At 42.3% G+C, this 27797-nt stretch overlaps 1 protein-coding gene across 5 annotated transcripts; it reads left to right on the top strand.

Moving 5' to 3' along the window:
- The first annotated feature begins 876 nt into the window (after positions 1 to 876).
- Positions 877 to 27797, top strand: polr2c (RNA polymerase II subunit C). Of its 5 annotated transcripts, none has more exons than XM_060928260.1 (10): positions 1008 to 1090; positions 10081 to 10477; positions 11666 to 11715; positions 11831 to 11899; positions 12038 to 12090; positions 14510 to 14638; positions 14782 to 14833; positions 17370 to 17538; positions 25763 to 25837; positions 27491 to 27797. In XM_060928260.1, the coding sequence occupies exons 3-10, from the start codon at positions 11694 to 11696 to the stop codon at positions 27633 to 27635; spliced, it is 714 nt and encodes a 237-aa protein (XP_060784243.1). In that variant the 5' UTR covers positions 1008 to 1090; positions 10081 to 10477; positions 11666 to 11693; the 3' UTR covers positions 27636 to 27797. The 5 variants fall into 5 exon arrangements, with proteins under 5 accessions (XP_060784241.1, XP_060784242.1, XP_060784243.1 ...); XM_060928262.1 differs by lacking the exon at positions 10081 to 10477 and adding an exon at positions 11429 to 11477 and having other exon boundaries at positions 1035 to 1090; XM_060928261.1 differs by lacking the exon at positions 1008 to 1090 and having other exon boundaries at positions 10081 to 10219; positions 10311 to 10477.

The following is a 27797-nucleotide window of genomic DNA, read 5'->3' as shown; positions in this document are numbered from 1 at the left end:
GTCGCCAGGTCATCACAGGGCTGACACATAGACACAGACAACCATTCACACTCACATTCACACCTACGGTTAATTTAGAGTCACCAGTTAACCTAACCTGCATGTCTTTGGACTGTGGGGGAAACGGGAGCACGCGGACACGGGGAGAACATGCAAACGCCACACAGAAAGGCCCTCGTCGGCCACTGGGCTCGAACCCGGACCTTCTTGCTGTGAGGCAACAGCGCTAACCACTACACCACCATACCGTGTCGCCCCTTCATTGGGGATAGATTAGGGATAAAGTTAGCTCGTGTTTTGAGTCAGGGCGGCATGGTGGTGTAGTGGTTAGTGCTGTCGCCTCACAGGGTTCGAGCCCTGTGGCCGGCGAGGGCCTTTCTGTGTGGAGTTTGCATGTTCTCCCCGTGTCCGCGTGGGTTTCCTCCGGGTGCTCCGGTTTCCCCCACAGTCCAAAGACATGCAGGTTAGGTTAACTGGTGACTCTAAATTGACCGTAGATGTGAATGTGAGTGTGAATGGTTGTCTGTGTCTATGTGTCGGCCCTGTGATGACCTGGCGACTTGTCCAGGGTGTACCCCGCCTTTCGCCCGTAGTCAGCTGGGATAGGCTCCAGCTTGCCTGCGACCCTGTAGGACAGGATAAAGCGGCTAGAGATAATGAGATGAGATGAACATGGATGGTGTTTAAAAGTAAGAAATTTTATAATAAAAAAATATTGATGGAAACAGTTAAGTCAGTACTTTTATTTTGTTTGTCATTGTTAGCTAATTTTAATTTAAAAAAAAAAACAACACCGCATAAATGTTACTGCAATTATACTTCCGGTTTTGTTTAGACGAACCGGAAGTACTTGCTTGAATAACCCGGAAATGAACCAATGAAACGGCATTGAATGATGTCTCAAAGAAGCGCCGAATAGTGAAGCTATAAAGAGCTGTTTATTGATTAAATACACACAGCGGTCATTTTTAAAAGCATTTAAAGTCGTTTAATTCCAGCTGAGGATGCCGTACGCCAACCAGCCGACAGTGAAAATCACAGAGCTGACGGACGAAAATGTGAAGTTTGTCATCGAGAACACGGACCTCGCGTGAGTGCTGAGATTAGCCGAGCATGCTAGCGAACCCGGCTAGTATCAGCTAGCATCATAATAATGTGAACCAGTGTTGTGCATTTTCATTCTGGTCTTCCTGAACCCCGAGGCATTTGGGGGTGATGTTAGTGTAACAGTGTAGAAGATGATATTAAGGAATGGTTGACTCTAATCGGGGTTGTTTTACAATCAGGGTACGCAAGCTAAAAATCACATTTAACACTTATTATCTTCAATATCAAAAGGCTTGACTAAATACACTTGGTTGTTTATTGTAGCCCTGTGATCGCTCTATTTACCATGCAAAAAAAAATTGGTGATAACGTTATTTTTGGTGAATGTATGGCAATATATGTCATATTTAGCAAAACTACTCGTGTCATTTACCGTAGAAAAAGTGCTTTTTTTGACCACAGGTAGCTCCAAAAGGGATGCACGTTCAAAAGTTTGGGGTCACTTTGAAATGTCCTTATTTTTGAAAGAAAAGCACTGTTCTTTTCAATGAAGATCACTTTAAACTAATCAGAAATCCACTCTATACATTGCTAATGTGGTAAATGACTATTCTAGCTGCAAATGTCTGGTTTTTGGTGCAATATCTACATGGGTGTATGGAGCACTTGCATGTGACGTCACAGCCGATCCAGATTGTGACAGACGCCATCGTGTCGGTCAAACGCCATATTTCCGCCTTCTAGTTCTACTTCTGGTTCTACTTCTACCTTTTCTTCTGGAAAACCCTACTATATACAATTCTACTACAATGGCTGCGGCTACAAGCTCTCCCTACCTGTGCACGTTTTTTATTTTTGTGTGTATTTTTGCGTGTTGTTCGTCTGTACCGGACTTCAATATCCACTACAACCGTATGGACTTACTGGACATTGGTTTCCAGCAGAAAATGACGGTTTGTAGCGATTTCCATCGCATGCACAACATTCCGGACGAGAAAAAAAAAACCATTCCGGACGAGATAGCGAGACCAGCAGGGTCTCCGTGGATTGTTATCGGAAGCAAAGCTAAGGAGGCGGCGCCGGGAGCGGAAGCAAAAGCGAGGCTGCAGGCAGAGCTGGCCTGTTGTCTAAGCTCAGAAAACAGCCACTCAAACCTCCACTGCTAAGCCTTTACCTCTCCAACGCCAGGTAAACAACACGGACGATTTGGAATTACAGCTGGAATTACCTTCTTCTATTCTATAATCGGCTGGTCAGTGCTATACTCAATACTTAAGTGACTTACCCATCCAGTGAGGATCATTTTCTTGTTTACAAGATGCCACATCGGAGTCGCTGACAAATCCTGAATTTCTGTAAAGATAACTGTCCAGAGATTTATAAGCACGCAGTGCTTCACCACTGAACAGCGAGGGAAAGTTAATGAGGTAATTATACACCTCCGGGTATTCCATCTCTGGCAGTTCAATATCCACTGACACGGTTGTGAAAACTCCGTCCGGTAAGCCATAAGGGTCACAAATCTGTAGGTCGTTTATTTTAGACATTATATCTAGTTATCTGTTCATTTGAAAAATGAGCCGTGTAGTCCGTCGGTTGAAATTGATCCATTCTGTACACGAGTGCAGCAGTATTCAGCGGTGCTGTTGACCGACAAGATGGCGGCTGTGTACTTTCCGGTCACGTGACTGCAAGATCTCTATAGAGGCCCATTTCCAGCAACTCTCACTCCAGTGTTCTAATGGTACAATGTGTTTGCTCATTGCCTCAGAAGGCTAATGGATGATTAGAAAACCCTTGTACAATCATGTTAGCACAGCTGAAAACAGTTTAGCTCTTTAGAGAAGGCAAGGCAAGTTTATTTATATAGCACATTTCATACACAATGGCAGTTCAATGTGCTTTACAGAAGTAAAAACAGTAAACAATAGAGAAATAAAATTACATAAAATAATTTTATCTTTATTCTAAAATAATTAATTAAAATAATTAAAAGAAAATAATAAGAATTAAACAATAATAGAAATAAAATATTAAAATGCCAAAAAGAAAAAGGAGAAAGAGAAAGGGGAAAAAAAACTAGCAGAATAAAATAGAATAAAGTTAAAGTAAATTTAAAACATGCAGAGAAAGTAAAGATTATAAAAAATGTAAAAATATTAATTATTTAACAGAAAGCATCTGAAAACAGCTTGGTCTTTAACCTAGATTTGAAGCTGCCAACAGCAGGAGCATTTTTAATGTCCTCTGGCAGTTGGTTCCATAGCTGTACTGCATAGTAGCTAAAAGCTGCTTCACCACACTTTGTTTTAACAACTGGTTTTAATTAGGGATGTCCCGATCAGGTTTTTTTGCCCTCCGATCCGATACCGATCATTTGATTTTGAGTATCTGCCGATACCGAGTCCCGATCCGATACTTCTTATAATCCATAAAAAATAATAAAGACGAGGAAAGAAACGGATCCAGGATGTTCCTCATTTTTTTTAATTTAACACCTTATTTTAACATCCAACAACTCCGTTAGCAAACAGAGCACTTACGTGAGGTAGTTTGAACAATAAATAACATAAATTAAAAACATAACCTTAAAATACCTGGCAGGAATGTAAACAAATAAAAAAATAATAATAAAACTGCCACAGTGCCAGTAATTTGCTTTTAAGAATGCATCTCACAGTGGTATACAGTAATTTCAATTAAGGAAATGAACGTTTTTCTTGATGAAAACAAGCATTTCTACCCTTTCAGGTTTGAGCCTGTTTTTGTCATCCAACATGTTTGCAACAGCACTAAAAACTCGCTGTATTGTGTCGGGTGTTTGTTTTTCAGGTGCCGTATCAGGTTTGTTGTATTAAATGCGGCCCTTTCCTGTCCACCCCTTGAAATTCCAGCTTTACATATTTCACAGTTTGCTATGGCAATGTTGTCATCAACTTTGAAATACTGCCACACCGCAGACATGCTTTGCTTTCCGCTTCGAACTGCTTCCGTGTTCAACTTCGCCGGCAACAGGCAGCCAATAACCAATAGCGTCTCTGCTACAAAGTGATGTCATGCTGCACGCGTTGATGTTGCTGTGTTGAGACAAGAGGTCTGGTCTCACTCTGTGCCAACGCATAGCTATTGATGTGTTAAAAATGAGAATATATTATATAGATATATATCCGATCCCTGATCGGGAGGTAATGCCCGATTCCGATCGAGTCTGAAACCACGTGATCGGGCCCGATTTCCGATCACGTGATCGGATCGGGACATCCCTAGTTTTAATAGTAAATTTTTCTGTTGCGATCTGGTAGATCTGATTGGGTTAGGCCGCTGCAACATATCAGAGAGGTAATTGGGCCCTGTACCATTTAGAGATTTGTACACCAGCAGCAATGCTTTAAAGTCAATTCTGTAGCTTACTGGAAGCCAGTGAAGGGACCTTAGAATTGGAGTAATGTGCTCTGTTCTTTTTGTTCGTGTGAGAACCCTAGCCGCTGCATTTTGAACCAGCTGAAGTCGTTTGATGGTCTTTTTTGGCAGGCCTGTGAAAAGGCCATTGCAGTAATCAACCCTACTAGAGATGAAGGCATGTATTAGTTTTTCCAGATCATGTTTTGACATAAGTCCTCTTAGTTTGGAAATGTTTTTTAGGTGATAAAATGCCGTTTTAGTGATTGCTTTCATGTGACTGTCAAAGTTTAGCTCGCTGTCAATGAAAACACCAAGATTTTTAACTATTTCTTTAGTTTTAATCCCTTTTGTGTCAAGAATAGTGGTAATCCTGAGTCTTTCATCTTTTTTTCCAAATAGAATTATTTCTGTTTTATCTGTGTTCAGCTGAAGAAAATTTTGTGACATCCAGCTATTGATTTGATCGATACACTGGTAGAGACATTCAAGGGGGGCATAATCATTTGGTGATAGAGCAAAATAAATTTGGGTATCATCTGCATAGCAGTGATACAAAATTGAATTTTTATTGATAATTTGCCCAAGTGGGAGCATATAAAGGTTGAAAAGTAATGGTCCAAGAATCGACCCCTGGGGGACACCACAGGTCAAGGGCATTGACGTTGAGGAACAATTTCCCAGGGTAACAAAGAAGCTTCTATCTTTTAAGTATGATTTTAACCAATTGATCACTTTACCAGTCAATCCAACCCAGTGTTCAAGTCGATATAGCAGTATGTTGTGATCAACAGTATCAAAAGCTGCACTGAGGTCCAGTAACACCAGGACCGATGTTTTGCCTGCATCAGTATTAAGACGTATGTCATTTATAACTTTAATCAGCGCTGTTTCAGTGCTATGATTGGCACGAAATCCTGACTGAAAATTATCAAAACGGCTGTTTGATATCAAGAAGGCAGTTAATTGATTGAAGACAATTTTTTCCAGGATTTTCCCGATGAATGGTAGATTTGATATTGGCCTGTAATTATTTAACACTGAAGGATCCAGATTATTTTTTTTAAGAAGGGGCTTTACAACAGCTTTTTTTAGGGACACAGGAACAACACCAGTCTCCAAGGATGTATTTATAATTTGAAGCACATCTGTAATTATAAGATGAAGAACAGACTTAAAAAAAGTTGGTGGGCAGAATGTCCAATTCAGATGTTGAAGAACTGAGATTTTGTACAGTTTTTTCAAAAGTCTCATAATCAATTAAACAAAATTCTGACATTGTGTTAAAGTTATCTATCTGTGTCACTGGTGATTGCAGTTTTTCAATTTTTTGCAACTGAGATATATTATGAGAAATATTCTGCCTTATTTTATCAATTTTCCCTTTGAAGAAGGATGCAAACTCATTGCATTTATTAACTGAGAGAAGTTCAGGTGCTAATTGTGGTGGGGGATTAGTTAGCTTCTCTACTGTTGAAAATAGCACACGGGCATTGTTCATATTCCTGCTGATGATATTGGAGAAGAAAGACTGTCTTGCTTTACGAATTTCATAATTATAATTACAAAGCATCTCTTTATGGATTTGATAATGGATGTGAAGTTTAGATTTGCGCCATTTTCTTTCAGTCTTTCTACATTCTCTCTTTAGCAGTTTAACAGCCGGGTACTGCTTCCATGGTGCTTTCTGCTTATCATTGACTCTCTTTATTTTGAATGGAGCAATATCATCCATAATTTGGGTCATATTTAAATTAAAAAATTCCAGTAAATCATCTACAGAGTCTGACATTTTGGTTGAGTTCTGAGAGAGAGCTTGCTTAAAAAGAGCACGTGTTGTCGTTTATGACTCTCCTGCCTATAGTCGTTGAGCTATTCTGAATGTGAGGAGACATAGAAACTTCAAAGAAAACACAGAAATGATCGGATAAGGCCAGGTCAACAACAGTATAAGAAACAGTAAGACCCTTTGTGATGACGAGGTCAAGAGTATGACCACGAGAGTGGGTCGGTCCCTGTACATGTTGTACTAGGTTAAAGTTATCAATAATTGCAAATAGTTCTTTGGCATAAATGTTATCAGTATTATCTACATGCAAGTTAAAATCCCCAGATATAATAAGACAATCAAACTCTAAGCAAATGACTGATAACAATTCACCAAACTCTTCAAGAAAGACTTTGGCTGAATGTCTTGGAGGCCTGTATAGAGAAGCTATAAAACTGACCTTCCTTTGAGCAGATTGAGTTTCTGGAGCATCACATTTGTGGGGTCGATTAAATGCTCAAAATGGCCAGAAAAATGTCTTGACTATATTTTCTATTCATTTTACAACTTATGGTGGTAAATAAAAGTGTGACTTTTCATGGAAAACACAAAATTGTCTGGGTGACCCCAAACTTTTGAACGGTAGTGTATATCATTCTTTATACCATAAAACAAATATTTGGTTCCATATCATTAGTTAAGTTTTAATGTTGAATGCCAGTAAGTTTTCAGAGTATTTAGATCAAATCACAACCCTGATTCCAAAAAAGTTGGGACAAAGTACAAATTGTAAATAAAAATGGAATGCAATAATTTACAAATCTCAAAAACTGATATTGTATTCACAATAGAACATAGACAACATATCAAATGTCGAAAGTGAGACATTTTAAAATTTCATGCCAAATATTGGCTCATTTGAAATTTCATGACAGCAACACATCTCAAAAAAGTTGGGACAGGGGCAATAAGAGGCTGGAAAAGTTAAAGGTACAAAAAAGGAACAGCTGGAGGACCAAATTGCAACTCATTAGGTCAAATGGCAATAGGTCATTAACATGACTGGGTATAAAAAGAGCATCTTGGAGTGGCAGCGGCTCTCAGAAGTAAAGATGGGAAGAGGATCACCAATCCCCCTAATTCTGCGCCGACAAATAGTGGAGCAATATCAGAAAGGAGTTCGACAGTGTAAAATTGCAAAGAGTTTGAACATATCATCATCTACAGTGCATAATATCATCAAAAGATTCAGAGACTCTGGAAGAATCTCTGTGCGTAAGGGTCAAGGCCAGAAAACCATACTGGGTGCCCGTGATCTTCGGGCCCTTAGACGGCACTGCATCACATACAGGCATGCTTCTGTATTGGAAATCACAAAATAGCTCAGGAATATTTCCAGAGAACATTATCTGTGAACACAATTCACCGTGCCATCCGCCGTTGCCAGCTAAAACTCTATAGTTCAAAGAAGAAGCCGTATCTAAACATGATCCAGAAGCGCAGACGTCTTCTCTGGGCCAAGGCTCATTTAAAATGGACTGTGGCAAAGTGGAAAACTGTTCTGTGGTCAGACGAATCAAAATTTGAAGTTCTTTATGGAAATCAGGGATGCCGTGTCATTCGGACTAAAGAGGAGAAGGACGACCCAAGTTGCTATCAGCGCTCAGTTCAGAAGCCTGCATCTCTGATGGTATGGGGTTGCATTAGTGCGTGTGGCATGGGCAGCTTACACATCTGGAAAGACACCATCAATGCTGAAAGGTATATCCAGGTTCTAGAGCAACATATGCTCCCATCCAGACGACGTCTCTTTCAGGGAAGACCTTGCATTTTCCAACATGACAATGCCAAACCACATACTGCATCAATTACAGCATCATGGCTGCGTAGAAGAAGGGTCCGGGTACTGAACTGGCCAGCCTGCAGTCCAGATCTTTCACCCATAGAAAACATTTGGCGCATCATAAAACGGAAGATACGACAAAAAAGACCTAAGACAGTTGAGCAACTAGAATCCTACATTAGACAAGAATGGGTTAACATTCCTATCCCTAAACTTGAGCAACTTGTCTCCTCAGTCCCCAGACGTTTACAGACTGTTGTAAAGAGAAAAGGGGATGTCTCACAGTGGTAAACATGGCCTTGTCCCAACTTTTTTGAGATGTGTTGTTGTCATGAAATTTAAAATCACCTAATTTTTCTCTTTAAATGATGCGTTTTCTCAGTTTAAACATTTGATATGTCATCTATGTTCTATTCTGAATAAAATATGGAATTTTGAAACTTCATCATTGCATTCCGTTTTTATTAACAATTTGTACTTTGTCCCAACTTTTTTGGAATCGGGGTTGTAGTATGTAATTGTGTCAAAATAAAGTCCTCTCTGAGACAGCTAATTTTTCAATATAAAATAACATATCTAAAATGATTATTTTCATCCTAAAATGTGGTCAAGATATTGGGACATAAATATTAGAGACAACTAACACAAAGCTTACAGCCTTATATTTAAAAGCACTATGGAAGTAGTGGATTCTGAATTGTCCAAAAAAAAAAATGTCCTCTCCGAGAATCACTTCATTTGTTTCTCCCAGCCCTGCTTAAAGCTACACTTAATCTTGTTATAATACAAACTATTACGCATGCCTATCTGTTCTTTAACTTGTCCTTCACTTAAAAACTGGTACAAGAACCAGTTTGAATCAATTTGAATTTTGGCCCCCTGTGACACAAACTTTGTACCCTGATTGTAAAGCAACCCATTGGTGATGCGATATGTGGTGAAAGTAGAAAGGAGGTTGAGCTGGGTTTGGAGAGATGGAGGGATGCCCTGGAACGAAGAGGAATGAAGGTGAGCCGTAGCAAAACAGAATACATGTGCATCAATGAGAATGGGGATGAGAGTGCAGTGAAGATGCAAGGAGTAGACGTAAAGAAAGTTGGTGAATTCAAGTACCCGGGGTCAACTGTGCAGGAAAATGGGGGCTGCGATAGTGAGGTGAGAAAGAGAGTGAGTGCAGGCAGGGTGGAGCAGTTGGAGAAGAGTTTCGGGAGTCATTTGTGATTGAAAAGTCCCAGCAAACGTGAAAGGTAAGATGTATAAGACAGTAGTGAGACCAGCTGTGATGTATGGATTGGAGACCGTACCCTTAACGAAGAGACAGGAGGCAAAGTTGGAGGTGGCGGAGTTGAGGATGTTAAGGTTTGCGATGGGAGGTTGGACAGGATAAGGAACGAGCACATCAGACGGACAGCACATATGGAGAGCTTGGGAATTAAGCTAAGAGAGATGAGACTGAGATGGTATGGGCACATCCTGAGAAGAGATGCAGAGCATGTTGGAAGGAGAATGTTGAGGATGGAGCTGCCAGGCACACGAAAACGAGGAAGGCCAAAGAGGAGATGCATGGATGTAGTGACAGAGGACATGAAAGTGGTAGAGAAGGATGTGGAAGACATGGCGCAATGGAGACGAAAGATCTGCTGTGGCGACCCCTAATCGGGAGCAGCCAAAAGAAGGTTGATTCTGATTGGTCAGACGGTGTTGATTAATGGCTCTGAAAGTAGTTCCGGCTCCAAGGCAAATCACATACGGTATTAATGCGCTCGATGCTTCATATAAACTGAATGATTGATGAGAAAAACTCTGAAGTCTCCTGTGAGATGTTTATGGAGCGGTTTGTGGAAGGAGTCTCTGGTGTCGGTGCTTTCTAACAGTCAAAATTAAAGCTAGAACTTAAAGTGCATATCACGGGTAAATTCAGGAGCAAGATCAATGTAATTTTCCGATTTTATATTAAACTTTGGTCAAATATCGGTCGCATTTTACATTCTCTGCAATTTTTTTTTACCTTGCACAATACCAGAAAAATTCAGTTGAAATCGAGCCATTTGAGTTGAATTGGTCCGTCTCTGAAAAAACGTGGCATTTGGATTTCCCAGGAAACACTGGTTTTCGTGACGTCGCGTGCAGGACGCCTCCCTCTGAATCCTACGTCAGCGCTGGTTTGTTTATGAGAAAACGACCTGGTGGTTTTCTGCAAATTTCTTCAACGTTATTGCGTAATTATTAAAATGGTTAACAGATGTATCATAGGAGGGTGTAGCGACACCAATCTTGATGGGATTAGTACTCATCGTTTTCCAAAAGACCGGACAATGAGAGAGAACTTCGCGCGAGGCACCTGGAAAAAGCCGAGGACCAAAGCAGAGCCGAGAAAAAGACCAAGAAAATCGGCGATTCACAAGTTGACTGTTGCCAGGGTAAGAAATAAGAGAGACTATACGCTAAATTAGGTGTTCCTGTGTTTGTGTGGTACACAGATAATGTTATTTATTGACGCACACAAAAGTAAACAACACGAAAGCGCCGGGCAATAATACACTTCACATGTATCAAGGGATCTGCGTGTCAGGGCTTGAGAACTTGGGCCCTGTCAAACACATTAAATGTATATCCAACCCTGCTTAGCCGATTCCATGTGTGTAGCTTATGAAATCTTTCTCCTGCAGTAGCCGGTACTCTTCTAAATGAAGAAATATATATATAAATACATAATAGTAATTAGAAAAAACATGATTTATGTAACAGTAGATAGATGAGCATTGATAGATGAATCCATGGGTTTAGAAGCTCAGGCGACAATTCCTTATTTCGATGCAAAATCGCTCGCTGCTAAACTTGGTCTACACAGGCTGTGCACTGAATCCACGCAAGCTCTCGCAGCCTGCTGGCGGATCCGCACGTGACGTCACGAATCTGGCTCCAGACTCGCTTGGGATTTTTCCAGACGCGTTTTGTTATTTTATTTTTTTCTGCTGTAGACAGATGGCTTTGTGCAAAATTACCCTTCTGGATGAGTGTGTAAAGGGACATTCGTATTAAAAAAAAAAAAAAACTACTAAATTAATCCAGGATATGCACTTTTTAGTTTACAGAAGTCAAATGAAAAATTCAGTCAAGAACTTCAAGCTTTCCTTTAAAAAAAGCTCCGTTGTCTTTAAGTCTAGAATGATCAATCATAGCTACACATTTGATCAACTTTATTCACATTTAAACATAGGGCTAAAGCCGCCTGAAGTCGGAACTAAAACCACCGGGTACACTTTGTGGATGTTCCGTAACGCTAAATGCCGCTATAACTGAATCAGCTTTATAGTGTATTGTTCTTTGAGGATAAAACTGTAATCGTTGACAATTTTCTGTGGTATCAGAGCAATAAAACACTTCGAGGTTGTAACCGTCAGGCTGCGTCACATCTCGGTAATTTTCTTTAATTTCCTAAAACATCAGCTCACAAGTCTTTTATTCCTTACATTGTATTAGTCTTTAAATGTGTAACGTTTTATGAGATGGTGTTATTTTCAATACTTCTTTCCCTCGTTTTTTTTTTTCCTTAAAAAGTTAGATTTATTTGTGTGTTAATAAAACCTGCTTGTTTTTATAAACAGCGTTGCCAACTCCATCAGGCGAGTGTTCATGTCTGAGGTTCCAACCATCGGTGAGTGTCTTGGCGTTAATTCAAAAACCTTAACGTTATGAAAAATACACATTTTTTTTTTTTTTATGCATCTAACAAGTTTTACACAGACTGCGTCCATTTTCACTTTTCATAGCAATCGACTGGGTTCAGATCGACGCCAATTCTTCAGTTCTCCATGACGAGTTCATCGCACACAGAGTGGGTGTGTGTCTGCGTTTTAGTTCATTTTAGAGTTGCTTCTTCTTCCTGATGCTTTTGCCATGATCATGTGCACATGTGTATGAGATGTAGTGATGTTATGATGTGTGTTTTTTGTGTCTCCCCCCACCCCCTCTCTCAGGGCTCATACCGCTGACCAGCGATGACATCGTAGACAAAATGCAGTACTCAAGAGTGAGTTTATTGGTTTCTCTTGTTTATAATCAGCTTCATAATCAAATGTGGTTAGAAAAGTCTTTCCAACATTTCATGCAAAACCAGGAAGTAATAATTATAAGTAGATGATGCATACTTCTTTCATTCAGCTTAAATCTTTCACATCCCACCCTTCCCCTGTCACTTCAGGTGTGCCCCAGGGCTCTGTCCTGGGGCCCCTCTTTTTCATCACTTATCTCCTTCCCTTTGGCAACATCTTCCGTAAATATAACATCAGTTTCCACTGCTACGCGGATGACACCCAGCTCTACGTCTCCAGTAAACCCACTTCCAACCTTCCACCCTCCTCCCTTACTGACTGCCTAGCAGAAATAAAAACCTGGTTCTCCTCCAATTTCCTCAAACTAAACAGTGACACAACTGAGGTTCTCCTCATTGGCACCAAATCGTCACTATCCAAAACTGACAGTTTCTCTCTTTATATTGGCGATTGCTCTGTCTCCCCCTCCCCACAGGTTAAGAGTCTGGGTGTCGTCCTCGACAGCACTCTTTCCTTCCAATCCCACATCAAGAACATTACCCGGTCTGCGTATTTCCATTTACACAATATCAACCGTCTCCGCCCCTCCCTGAAGGCCTCTGCATGCTCTTGCGACAAGGCTTTCGCAGACAGCTTTTCGCAGACAGTTGTAATTTATCGTTGAGCGGGGAGTAATAGGCGTGCGCGATGTTATTCACCGCTACAACGCAAGGGGGCACGAAGTCGTGAAATCGCTAGGAGTAGTTGGTGGGTGTGGTTAGTGGAGTGTTTATCCTCCGGTTACTTATAATGACTAGAACTGGAGTCGTATAGATGTACGTACTTCCTCACTTCCTCGATCAACCGCTCTTCGTGCTGCTCCATCTTCGCTCGTGTTTTTAAAAATGGCGGCCGTGAAAACAAACCAAACCGGGAAAGTAGGGAAGCGGAAGTGCGTGTACAGCGGATGTAGAGTGGACCAATCAGAGCCCTCTTGTCTGCGACGCTGTCTGCGAGGCTGTCTGCGGTGGTCACAATTTTTGGGAGGTGCGCACAGAGCGTCTGCGAAGGTGGGGGGGCTACGCAGACGCTATCTGCGACACTGTCTGCGAGGACTGCGTTGTCAGCATAAATTGGCCTTTACTCCCCATGCCACTGCTATTCTTGTCCACAGCCTCGTCACTTCTCGTCTGGATTACTGCAACTCCCTCCTCTCTGGTCTCCCTCACAAATCTGTCCATAAGATCCAACTGGTCCAGAATTCAGCTGCCCGCATCATCACCAGAACTCCCTCCATCCACCACATCACGCCCATCCTGCAGCAGCTCCACTGGCTCCCAGTCAAGTTTCAAATTGAATTCAAAATCCTTCTGTTAACTTTCAAGGCCATCCACAACCTCGCTCCCCCATATCTGTCCGATCTCCTCCATGTTGCCACTCCCTCTTGTTCCCTCAGATCTTCTTCTATCCACTTGACTGTCCCCTCCACCCGTCTCGCCACCATGGGGAGCAGAGCTTTCAGCCGCTCTGCTCCCCGGCTTTGGAACGCATTACCTTCCGAACTTAGAAATATCAATTCCCTTCCACATTTCAAATCCTCACTCAAAACACACCTGTTCAAACTTGCTTTTCAAATTTAATCACTGCACTGTCTAATTTTTAATTTTGAATTGTGACTTTTTTTTTTTTGTAATTTTAATGTATGGTTTGTCTTTCATTTTTGTACGGTCCCCTTGGGTGCTAGAAAGGCGCCTTTAAATAAAATGTTTATTATTAGAATATTAAGCCGAGTACACAAAGTATCCAGAGAAACGTCAAAAATCATCAGCTGTACAAAGTGCAAACTTTCTACAGTACTGTGCAAAAGTCTTGGCACCCCATACAAACTTTTTTTTTTATATATAGAGTTCTATTTGATGACTTCTACACTATCGAGTCGCTCCAAACATTCATTTAGTCTCCAGCACAAAATTAAATATTACAGAAAAGAAAGTTTGTATCTGAGCAGCATATTCCGTAAAAGAGCACTTTTCAGATTATAAAAGAAAACATAATGAAGGCTGCTGGGTTTTGGGGCAAAATGAAGAAGCGAGTGTGACAGTCAAAGTGTCCAGAAGAACTGTGGCTGGTTCTGGAAGATGCTCAGAAAAACCTACAGCTCATTTCCGCATAAAACTGCACTCGTTGTTCTGGAGACTGCTGTTTTATTTTTATTTCTTTATTTTAAAAAGCAAAAGGTCGTCTCAAACCAAATATTGACTTTTCATTTATTATGGCTTACTGATTACGTTTTTTTTTTTAAATGTTGAAACCTTTTTATTTTCAAGCCATTTTTGGTCGACAGCATTTCTTTACATGTGCCGAAGACTTTTGCACTGTACTTTATATCACTGACATTGTTTCTTTAACTTGTGTTAGGACTGCACGTGCGATGATTTCTGTCCAGAATGCTCAGTCGAACTCACGCTGGATGTGAGATGCACGGAAGATCAGACGCGTCATGTGACTTCACGGGACCTGCTGTCAAATAACCCTCGAGTTATCCCTGTAAGTCACACTCACCTGACCACGCCTAAAGTGAACTTTTACACTTAAATCGTTCCAACGATTTGCTTTTTTTTTTTTTTTTTTAAATATTCCGGATTTTCATCTGTGCACAAACAGAAAGCCGATTCTTTGCCTTTCTTCAGGTGACGTCCAGAAGTCGAGATAACGACCCCAATGACTATGTAGAGCAGGACGGTGAGGATCTTCACACTCTCTCTTCTCCAGTTGAGACTTGCATCCATTCTCTTCACATTTTCAAACCCTTATTTTAGGGCTGGGTTCAAAAGATCGATCCACGATCCGATATCGATTCACGTTCAGAAAATACGAGATCGATTCAAAAATGTGTGGCTCGATCTCTTCCAGGTGGCTATAGGCACTATTTTCTCGACCGCACAAGGACCGCTATAAAAAGCGGGTGCCGGGAAACGAAACCGAAACTTAAGAACGCGAGATGGCTGAAGCTGCACAGCTAAAATCACCGCCTGGCCTGAAAGCTGATGTATGGTGTTACTTTGGATTCAAACGTTATGAGGACAGAGACGAAGTCGACAGAACAAAAGCAGTGTGCAAACTGTGCCGCATGGAGGTAAAATATAGTGGCAATACAACCAATCTCCGCAACCACTTATCCAGGCACCACGCCAACACAGTTTCAGCTAAACCTGCGGCGAATCAAACTGCACTGGAGAAGGCATTTGGTGTTAAATTACATGCACAAACACACATGGGGCTGTTCCTGTCAATGGAGCACTTGCATGTGACGTCACAGCTGATCCAGATTGTGACAGACACCATCTTGTCGGTCAAACGCCATATTTCCGCCTTCTACTTCTGGTTCTACTTCTACCTTTTCTTCTGGAAAACCCTACTATATACAATTCTACTACAATGGCTGCAGCTACAAGCTCTCCCTACCTGTGCACGTTTTTTATGTTTTTTGTGTGTATTTTTGCGTGTTGTTCGTCTGTACCGGACTTCAATATCCACTACAACTGTATGGACTTACTGGACATTGGTTTCCAGCAGAAAATGACGGTTTGTAGCGATTTCCATCGCATGCACAACATTCCGGACGAGATAGCGAGACCAGCGGGGTCTCCGTGGATTGTTATCGGAAGCAAAGCGAAGGAGGCGGCGCCGGGAGCGGAAGCAAAAGCGAGGCTGCAGAGCCGGTCTGTTGACTAAGCTCAGAAAACAGCCATTCAAACCTCCACTGCCAAGCCTCTATCTCTCCAACGCCAGATCCATGGTAAACAAGACGGACGAGCTGGAATTACAGCTGGAATTACCTTATTCTATTCTATAATCGGCTGGTCAGTGCTATACTCAATACTTAAGTGACTTACAGTGTTGCCAGATACTGCTGACGTTTTCCAACCCAAAACATGTTCAAATCCGCCAAAATGCACTTAAAACCACCCAATCTGGCAACACTGCTGACTTACCCATCCAATGAGGATTGTTATTTTCTTGTTTACAAGATGCCGCATCTGAGTCGCTGACAAATCCTGAATTTCTGTAAAGATAACTGTCCAGAAATTTATAAGCACGCAGTGCTTCACCACTGAACAGCGAGGGAAAGTTAATGAGGTAATTATACACGTCTGGGTATTCCACCTCTGGCAGTTCAATATCCACTGACACGGTCGTGAAAACTCCGTCCGGTAAGCCATAAGGGTCACTAATCTGTAGATCGTTTATTTTAGACATATATCTAGTTATCTGGGCGGCACGGTGGTGTAGTGGTTAGCGCTGTCGCCTCACAGCAAGAAGGTCCTGGGTTCGAGCCCCGGGGCCGGTGAGGGCCTTTCTGTGCGGAGTTTGCATGTTCTCCCCGTGTCCGCGTGGGTTTCCTCCGGGTGCTCCGGTTTCCCCCACAGTCCAAAGACATGCAGGTTAGGTTAACTGGTGACTCTAAATTGACCGTGAGTGTGAATGGTTGTCTGTGTCTATGTGTCAGCCCTGTGATGACCTGGCGACTTGTCCAGGGTGTACCCCGCCTTTCGCCCGTAGTCAGCTGGGATAGGCTCCAGCTTGCCTGCGACCCTGTAGAACAGGATAAAGCGGCTAGAGATAATGAGATGAGATGAGATCTAGTTATCTGTTCATTAGAAAAATGAGCCATGTAGTCCATCGGTTGAAATTGATCCATTCTGTACACGAGTGCAGCAGTATTCAGCGGTGTTTTTTACCGACAAGATGGCGGCTGTGTACTTTCCGGTCACGTGACTGCAAGATCTCTATAGGGACAGTTTTTACTTTAAAGTGACAATCCAGCAATATCTAAGTAGATCGATATCGAATCGGATCGTGACCTTATGAATCGGAATCGAATCGATCCAGGAAATCTGGATCGATTCCCAGCCCTACCTTATTTAGAGATTCTGTATGGACAAAATTAAAAAAAAAAAAAAAGTGCATAGTTTTACAATTCAGATTCAGCTGAGCTGCCTGGTGTGTCTTTAGTTGTACACTGGAGGTACAAGGTTAATGATGTATGTCTAGATCATCACACCTTTTCCGTAAACAGTGCTGAGCTCAGACAGATGTGTTTATGTGACCCGAGACCCTGTAATCTGTAAAATTGTACGCAAGTATTTCAGTAATCCACCATGGTTACAAGTAGTAATAGTAACCTGCTTATTCACTGATACATCTACGTCAGCATTCTTGAATCCGTCTTGGCTTGACCTTTGAACCCCGGGTTGTGTTCTCCTCCTGATTTCAGACATCCTGCTGGTGAAGCTCCGAAAAGGCCAAGAGCTCCGACTCCGAGCGTACGCCAAGAAAGGCTTTGGGAAGGAACACGCCAAGTGGAACCCGACAGCAGGGGTGGCTTTCGAGTACGACCCGGATAATGCTCTGAGACACACGGTGTACCCCCGTCCTGAGGAATGGTATGTACCGAAGAAGCCTTTGTCACATACATACACATACATACACTCAAGCACAGTGAGATTCTTCCTCTGTATTTAACCCATCTGAAGCAGTGAAAACATGCGCACACTAGGGGTGTGCAAAAATATCGATACGGCGATATATCGCGATACTTTGTCTTCCGATTCAATATCGATACTCAAAATTTGAATATAGATATTTTTTCAAATAATAAATCATGTTTCAGACGGGTTGTAAATCCAGTACGACTTCCGCACCTCCGGTCCGCGAGGTGTCGCTGTGCCGCTCCCTCACTGCAAGGCACTCTTCGTCTTCTCTTTTTTCCCCGGCGGTTGCAGTGAGGAAAAAAAACAAGCAAGCATGGCTGTTAACGTAAACCTAGAGACGCCGCCGAACTTTAAGGCAGATGTTTGGAGTCACTTTGGATTCCAAAGGAAAGGAGAAAAAAAACAGTGAGCCGGAAGAAGAGTATGCACTCTGCAAAACCTGTTTCGCTCCAATTAGATATTCAGGTAACACAACAAACTTGCGAACTAATTTAGCACGACACCACCCCGACATATTAGCTCAGCCGGAGCCGCTGAAACCCGACCCGAAGCAAACTACACTGGACAGCGCCGTGTGACTTACTGTAACTGTGAACTTAATTTTGTCATTTAAGACCAAAGGCAAGAATCTGCACTTTATCTTGCATTTTCAGTTTTAGTGTGTGTGAGACACTGCATTTTATTTTGAGTATTTACTCAAAGTTCAGAAGAAACATGATTCACTGAGGTTTCAGTTCAGTTTCAGTGTGTGGACACTGACCCACACTGCACTTTGTTTCATAATTGTGCTCAGGGAGACTAAGGCCGAATCCCATTTCACCCCTTGGACCAACCCCTTGGCCCTTCCCCTCCATTTTGCGCGTTCACGTGAAGGGGTAGGGGTATCCCAATCCCAGTTAACGCGGAGGGGTAGGGGAAGGGCTTCTGTACCCCTCCAAACGGAGATTTTCCTGGATCTGACTCCGAACGAAGGGGTTTGAGTGATTTCCCACAATGCCATGCGGATTTCAGCGAGATTTCATGCGGATTTCAGAAAGATGGCGGTTCCCGCGGCGAAAGATTTTCATAAATGTATTTTCTCAATTATTTACGTGTTTTAAGTTGTTATCCAGAGGAAACACGCCGCTTGATTCGCTTTCGAGCTGAGAATGAGCAGCGATTTCTGAAATCCAAGCTGCTGCTAAAAAGCTTTGGGAGTGAGTATTGTTTTCGGTTGCTTGACTGCGTACATTTTGTTCTGTTATTCTCGCTTTTATTGTTTACATGAGTGTTCTGACACCTCATTCTGTCGGATGTGGTGCACGAAGCGCCAAAGATCTCCCATTCAGTGGTGTTAGTTAACAAATCACACCCTGCCAGCAGAGATTTCTGGTTCTGGCTCTGACTGTAGCGGCTGGTCGCAGCCAATGACGCATTTGGTCGCGTTTTGCTAACGTAAACGCTGACGGAGGTACGCGATGACATATGCGATCGTTGAAGGGCTATCCCAATACGTAGGGGTTGAATTTCAAGCCCTATCCCTTGTAGCTCAGTTTCAAGGGGAAGGGGGAGGGGTAGGGGGAGGGGTAGAAATTAGAATTGGGATTGGGCCTAAGATGCACACTGCACTTTTCAATGTGTTGTTCCTGCAAAATAAGCACAAGTTAAATGTTCTCAGGTCTATGTTCTCAAGTTTACAAAGAGCAAATTGATATTAGTGTTAGCACTGAAATGTATGTGCAGTCTGCAGTGCAAGTTTTAAGTTTTCATAAAACAATTTGATTCTGCTTGTTAAGCAGCACTGATGTGTCCATGCTTACAGAAAAGTTGAGAATACTAGCACAGAAATGGGAATTTTCTGTATGTTGTAGTGAAGCAACTCTTGGTTTTGCCAGCAGTGGAATAGGGACAAATATATGTCTGGTAAGAGTGTGTAGTTATGTATGTGAAATGTAATTTTACAGTGGTCAATAAATTCTGATTTTCTTCAGTGACAGAGATATCGTGATGTGGTTGAAATTTCTTGCAATATATCGATTATCGCAGAATCGCTGTACCGTGATATTATCGTTATCATGGGCAAAATATCGCCATAGTATCGTATCGTGAGGTATCTGGTGATACCCAGCCCTAGCGCACACATACCCAGAGCAGTGGGCAGCTACAGTGGTGTGAAAGTGTTTGCCCCCCTTCCTGATTACTTTTTTTTTTTTTTTCCATGTTTGTCACACTTAAATATTTCAGATCATCAAACAAATTTAAATATTAGACAAAGATAACACAAGTAAACACAAAATGCAGTTTTTAAATGAAGGTTTTTATTATTAAAGCGGGGAAAAAATATCCAAACCTACATGACCCTGTGAGGAAATGATTTGCCCCCTAAACCTAATAACTGGTTGGGCCACCCTTAGCAGCAATAACTGCAATCAAGCGTTTGCGATAACTGGCAAGGAGTCTTTTACAGCGCTGTGGAGGAATTTTGGCCCACTCATCTTTGCAGAATTGTTGTAATTCAGCCACATTGGAGGGTTGTCGAGCATGAACCGCCTTTTTAAGGTCCTGCCACAGCATCTCGGTCGGATTCAGGTCAGGACTTTGACTAGGCCACTCCAAAGTCTTCATTTTGTTTTTCTTAAGCCATTCAGAGGTGGACTTGGTGGTGTGTTTCAGATCATTGTCCTGCTGCAGAACCCAAGTGCGCTTCAGTTTGAGGTAACGAACAGATGGCCGGACATTCTCCTTCAGGATTTTTTGGTAGACAGCAGAATTCATGGTTCCATTTACCACAGCAAGTCTTCCAGGTCCTGAAGCAGCAAAACAGCCCCAGACCATCACACTACCACCACCATATCTTACTGTTGGTATGATGTTCCTTTTCTGAAATGCTGTGTTACTTTTACGCCAGATGTAATGGGACATACACCTTCCAAAAAGTTCAACTTTTGTCTCGTCAGTCCACGGAGTATTTCCTCAAAAGCCTTGGGGATCATCAAGATGTTTTCTGGCAAAACTGAGATGAGCCTTTATGTTCTTTTTGCTCAGCAGTGGTTTTCGTCTTGGAACTCTGCCATGCAGGCCATTTTTGCCCAGTCTCTTTCTTATGGTGGGGTCATGAACACTGACCTTAAGTGAGGCCCGCAGTTCTTTGAATGTTGTTGTGGGGTCTTTTGCAGGGCTTTGAACCGGTTCAAGGAACAAAAACGAAAACTGGGAACTTTTTCTATTTCACATGGAACAGAAACGAAACCAGAAACTTTATTATTTTTTATGTTCCGGAACAGAAACGCTTATTAAAAATAATGGTAACTGGTTAATACCGGTTTTTATTTCGTTCCTCAAAGTTTCCGTAGCCTACAAATAAAAAAAAAAGTCATTCTTGTCCTGCGCAAGTTTCTATGACCCGCTGGGGTTCACTTCCTGTGTGACGTTCGCTGACTGAATGTAGAGAGCGGGAGGGTGGACTACTATCACGTCTCCACATCTTAAATAAGAGGTAAATATTGCAGTCTATCGTTATTCAAAAACGTCAATTTCAAACACGATATCAATATATTTGTCCACGTTAATGAGAGGCTCGCGAACATTAAATGACGTTAACCTCTGTTAGCCTATCAATGCATAGGGCCTGACTAGCCTTTGGTAACACACTAAACGAATTATCTTTCATTTTTGGCACTTTTTCTGTTTGTGTAGATGGGAAGACATACCGAGAATCCAAATCGCCAACATTTGAAATAATTGTTTTGAATTATTTCTTGTCTTATTTAATGAAGGTTGTAATAGAATTAGCCTACATTTGGCTTAAGCTGGATGAGACAGAGACATAATTTTATAGCCATTTGTTAAACAGCTGACAGGGAACGTAATTAACCGTTCCGGGAACGAAATTTTTTTGTTCTAACCGGTTCGGGAACGTCTATTTAATGGTGGAACCCAAAACCGGAAACGTTAAAATTCCGTTTCTGTTCGGAACGAACCAATAGGAAAAAAATTCTGGTTCAAAGCCCTGGTCTTTTGTGACCTCTTGGATGAGTCGTCGCTGCGTTCTTGGGGTAATTTTGGTCGGCTGGCCACTCCTGGGAAAGTTCACCACTGTTCCATGACGTCTTCATTTGTGGATAACGGCTCTCACTGTGGTTCGCTGGAATCCCAAAGCTTTAGAAATGGCTTTATAATCTTCTCCAGACTGATCGATCTCAGTTACTTTGTTTCTCATTTGTTCCTGAATTTCTTTGGATCGCAGCATGATGTCTAGCTTTTGAGGATCTTTTGGTCTACTTCACTTTGTCAGGCAGGTCCTATTTAAGTGATTTCTTGATTGAGAATAGGTGTGGCAGTAATCAGGCCTGGGTGTGGCTAGAGAAATTGAACTCTGCTTTCCAAAGATGTTTTTCACACAGGGTCATGTAGGTTTGAATTTTTTTCCCCTTAAAGGAACAGTCCACCGTACTTCCATAATGAAATATGCTCTTATCTGAATTGAGACGAGCTGCTCCGTACCTCTCCGAGCTTTGCGCGACCTCCCAGTCAGTCAGACGCGCTGTCACTCCTGTTAGCAATGTAGCTAGGCTCAGCATGGCCAATGGTATTTTTTGGGGCTGTAGTTAGATGCGACCAAACTCTTCCGCGTTTTTCCTGTTTACATAGGTTTATATGACCAGTGATATGAAACAAGTTCAGTTACACAAATTGAAACGTAGCGATTTTCTATGCTATGGAAAGACCGCACTATAATGACAGGCGTACTAACACCTTCTGCGCGCTTCGGCAGCGCATTGATACGGAGCTCAGATATCAATGCACTGCCGCAGCGCGCAGAAGGTGTTAGTACGCCTGTCATTATAGTGCGGACTTTCCATAGCATAGAAAATCGCTACGTTTCAATTTGTGTAACTGAACTTGTTTCATGTCACTGGTCATATAAACCTATGTAAACAGGAAAAACGCGGAAGAGTTTGGTCGCATCTAACTACAGCCCCAAAAAATACCATTGGCCATGCTGAGCCTAGCTACATTGCTAACAGGAGTGACAGCGCGTCTGACTGACTGGGAGGTCGCGCAAAGCTCGGAGAGGTACGGAGCAGCTCGTCTCAATTCAGATAAGAGCATATTTCATTATGGAAGTACGGTGGACTGTTCCTTTAACAATAAAAACCTTTATTTAAAAACTACATTTTGTGTTTACTTGTGTTATCTTTTGTCTAATATTTAAATTTGTTTGATGATCTGAAACATTTGAGTGTGACAAACGTGCAAAAAAAAAAATCAGGAAGGGGGCAAACACTTTTTCACACCACTGTATATTACAGCGCCCAGGGAGCAGTTAAAGCAGATACGCAGAACCTTTTATTTTTAAAATAAATTTCTGAGTGGATAGTATCTCCATCCTTGGCTCTTGTATGCTGCATAAATGGGGAATAAAAAAAAATATATTTTTGAGAGTTAAAATCAACCGCAAAGTTGGCATTCGAGCTGCCCCGCTGAGCCAGCCAACCCTGAGCGCGTGATGTCATGGCGGGAACCGGTTTTAAGGCCGAGGCCTTTGACAGCTATAGACCAAAGTCATATAAATAAAAATTCATGGTGAAAGTAAGAAATACTGTTACCGATAGGGATGGGAATTGATAAGATTTTTCCGATTCCGATTCCATTTTCGATTCTGCTTAACGATTCGGTTCTTTATCGATTCTCTTATCGATTCTCATTTGAAAAAAGAGGAGAACAAACAGCTCAATTAGCATCAACTTTGTTTAGTTTATGAGTAACACAGATTCACCAGTCCAAAGCGTGTCGAAAACGTGACCTTCATTTAAAAGTATCGTGTGCTGTGTGCGCAAATGTTTTTGCATATTACTTGTGTTCCCGAGGCGGCACGGTGGTGTAGTGGTTAGCGCTGTCGCCTCACAGCAAGAAGGTCCTGGGTTCGAGCCCCGGGGCCGGCGAGGGCCTTTCTGTGCGGAGTTTGCATGTTCTCCCCGTGTCCGCGTGGGTTTCCTCCGGGTGCTCCGGTTTCCCCCACAGTCCAAAGACATGCAGGTTAGGTTAACTGGTGACTCTAAATTGACCGTAGGTGTGAATGTGAGTGTGAATGGTTGTCTGTGTCTATGTGTCAGCCCTGTGATGACCTGGCGACTTGTCCAGGGTGTACCCCGCCTTTCGCCCGTAGTCAGCTGGGATAGGCTCCAGCTTGCCTGCGACCCTGTAGAAGGATAAAGCGGCTAGAGATAATGAGATGAGACTTGTGTTCCCTCCCGACGATGTAATATCTACTTTGCAATGGCTGCAGGTCGCCTGGTTGTCATCTTTCCTTGAAAAATGCAGCCAAACTTTTGAGCGTTTAAACCGCTTGGTTGCCATGTTTACTGCTTACTGCATGTCGCTACGCACGTTGCGTAACTTGCGTAATATACATGACGTTAGTCGTGCCCGCTGGAATCGATAAGGGAATCGTTAGCAAATCTGGCAGACGATTCCATGGAATTGAAACACTGGGAACCGGTTCTCAACAAGAACCAGTTTTCAATTCCCATTCCTCGTTACCGACTTGCTCAACTAAGACTGATTTGACTTCATTGATTGTGGGTTGACTCTCATTAAAACAGGATAGGGTGTTATAACTTATGGAACATACATGTACATGCATGCATTTTCACTGATAAAACATGAAAGGCTAATTAAATAATCAGATGAACTGAGACAATCACATTCTGAAGCAAATTAAATAATCTTATACCGGTAACTTAAATACAATACAGTTTACATGTATTAATCTAAACGCAGGTAAACAGCTTTTTTTTTTTTTTTTTTAATCCAAACGAGAGTCGGAGCTTACCCTTCTGTGTTCTTGTTTCTTGAAGGCCGATTGTTTTGAAACAATTTGACTTTCAGTTGTTCGTTCAGTTCTCCGTTCATTCACTTCTTCCACGTAAGAGTGAGATGGCAGCACTATCCAGTTTAAAAATCAGACGGCTGCTCCACTCATTCTCTGTTTTGTCAATACGGAGTACTCCGCCATTACTACTCGGCTCAGGCAATTACTAAAACCTAGAACGGGATCTCACCAGTGTTAGCAACAACCGCGGGGAGATCACTGCCCGAGCGATAGGTCACGTCCCGTTCCATCCCGGGTTTTAGCAACAACCCTCGGCTCACACTCCGGGAGGGCTGGTGCAACTGAACTTTGCTTTAAAAAAAAAAAAACCTTTTCCTTTTCTTGTAGTTTACTTTAATTGTTGGTACTGCACCCTCTTTCAATACGGGCTTATAGCCAACACTCCTCAACAGATCAGAGGTCTCGTATGAGTCCTCAGTAAAATGTACAGAGCAGAGGAGAGACCAGTTCGTAGGTGCCCAATGTGCCCGTGAACTTCTCGCAAAACGCGTCCAAATCTTTGCAGTTTGAACATTCTTGGGCCATGAATGCAACGTAAATCCACCTTCTGTCGTGTTGCTGGCGGGTGCAGCAACACATCTACGTGGCATGGCGATAAATTAGCTCATAATGGAGGATCGGAGTTGCAGTCAGCTCTGTGTTTTAGTATAGCGGAAACGGCGACGAGACCGATAGACTTTCCTGCTGTGACGTTACGGATGTCAAGGTCATTCACTCAGACCGCTACCTATAGAAATCTCTTTAATCATAAAAATTGCTATATTAGATTTATTGTTAACGCTTAACTATTCCTGTACCATTCTTGAGGTCTCAAGGCATTTAGAAACGAAAGCGAGGTCATGGCTCTGCATATATGCTTTAAGGGGTTAGGTGCCTTCCTCAAGGGCACTTCAGCTATGATGCAGAGGGAGAGGAAAGTGCTGTTCATTCACTAAACTCCACTCACATTTTTCCTGCCAGTTTCAGGAATCGAACCAGCGACCCTTTGGACCCTCTGACAGTTACGAAGACTCCTTCTAAAAACACAACCCATATCAAGAGTTACAAACATTTTGAAAATACGTTTATGTGGTGCATCCAAGTCCCTGTACAAGCTGTTACTATAGAAACGATAACCTGTTAGAATGAGCACGTTAATATAAATAAACCAGTGATTTTTTTTTTTTTTTTTGCCTTGTAGCTGGAACTACTGTCTGAGCTACTGTTATAGAAAACTAATCGACACCTCCTGACCAATCAGATTCGAGAGAATTCAACCACACCGTGATGTAATACGTTCATTTGCATTTTCTTCTTTCTCAGGCCAAAGAGTGAGTACTCGGAGCTTGAAGAGGAAGAAGTCCAAGCTCCATACGACCCCAACGGCAAACCAGAGCGGTAGGTGACGCAGTGTAGCGCCAGATACAGCCCTCTAAAGTCAGCTCGTCCATTCACTCATCCATCCGTCTTCATTATATAGAAGTCCCCAAGAAAGGGGGCGTCGTGGCTCAGGTGGATAAGGCGCCATACCATAAATCCGGGGACCCAGGTTCGATTCCGGCCCGAGGTCATTTCCCGATCCCTCCCCGTCTCTCTCTCCCGCTCATTTCCTGTCTCTACACTGTCCTATCCAATAATAAAAAAGGTGAAAAAAGCCCAAAAAAAATCTTAAAAAAAAAAAAAAAAGTCCCCAAGAAATGTTTTAAAGGGGAACAGAGGGCAATATATAGAGTAAATATAACAATAAAACACACCATGACGAACCTTATTCAAGACTTACAAAAGTTTTTTGTTCTAAGGTTGGAAAGTTATAGTGTTTTGAAAGTAGCTCGAGCAAACTATTTCCGCAGTTTGAACAGCCCGCCATGATATTAATTTTATCCAATCAGAATGCACCTTAATTTTCTCTGCGTAACGCTTATGACGTATGTATGTGCCCAGGTGTAAATAAACAATATGGCTCATTGAGGTTGGAAATACCTGTTTCTGCCTCTTGCGACGATTTCGCAAGTCCACGGGTGGCGCCTATCTCATTGCAGCAAATAAATTCTGCTGGACTCGTGAGCAACTCCACGTTACATTTTCCGCACGAGCACCACGCCGTGTCACCTGCACGCAGACGCTCTGCCCCACGCTCAGCATCAGTATCGGTCTCATCCTCGCCGTCATCCGAGCTTTCTTCTCTTATTTCGTCATCACCGGAGTCAAGAGTACCTCTCCTAGGTTCAAACTGGTACCCTTCTAAGCCATAGCCTGCTTGCAGTGTGTCTTGCGGGATCTCCGTACGATTCGACAGAGCTGTCGCTTTCACTTGATGCGCCCGACGCCATGATTACACGAGTTCCACTAGTGCAGTGGGTAGGGCTGACGTCACCGTCTTTTAAAAATGGTGACTCTTGTGCGGTTTAGCATACTGACTATTAATAAAGTATTATATTTACAATTACCAAGATATTTCGTTGTTTTCTAGTACATAAATTTGATAGAATACTTTTGAATACGTTACTTTGTCACATCAGCAAGGTTATATTTTGGACGCCTTTAATTAGTATTCATCAAAAATCACACTATGGACACCTGACCATCACACCCATGTGTGGTTCTTGAACAAAGTATTGCCACAAAGTTGGAAGCACACATTGTATAGGATGTCTGCCTCTGCATGCTGTAGTATGACCGTTTCCCTTCACTGGAACTACAAGGCGCAATCTTGTTCCAGCACGACAACGCCCTTTGAGAACGTTGGACTGGAAGAACTCGAGTGTCCTGCTCAGAACCCTGACTTCAACTCCACTGAACATCTTGGGTTCAGATCCCTACAGCTACATTCAAAGATTTAGCGGAAAGACTTGGAGTGGAGGTTATTATAAGAGGGAATAAATTTGTCCGGTGTCCACAAACTTTTAACCATATAGTGCATGTTTCACTTAAAACGAAGCTCGTATAGCAAAATGCGTACCGGTATATAATGCTTATTATACAAGCTCAATGTGTTTAATATAAAAGCAAGATGTCGTTCTTTATTAACCGACTTGTGTTGGTGCTCCACAGGTTTTACTATAACGTCGAGTCGTGCGGTTCTCTCCGACCCGAGACGATCGTGATGTCCGCGCTCGCTGTGCTCAAAAAGAAACTGAGCGACCTGCAGACGCAGCTGAGCCACGAGATCCAGACCGACGTCCTCACCATCAATTAAGCGGAGTTAGGAGAGTTCATGCACTCGGGTGCAGAGAGAGAGAGAGAGATTTGTGGAGAGATGATGTACAGTAGGAATTATGTAGGTTTTTTTTATTTGTTGGATGTGGGTGGTGGGGAGCGCATGCTGATGAATCAATAAATAGTCTTGATGAAAGGAAAA

The sequence above is a fragment of the Neoarius graeffei genome, chromosome 8 (genome assembly GCF_027579695.1).
Source record: "Neoarius graeffei isolate fNeoGra1 chromosome 8, fNeoGra1.pri, whole genome shotgun sequence".
NCBI classification, from domain to species: Eukaryota; Metazoa; Chordata; class Actinopteri; order Siluriformes; family Ariidae; genus Neoarius; species Neoarius graeffei.
This window is presented reverse-complemented; position numbering and strand designations above follow the sequence as displayed.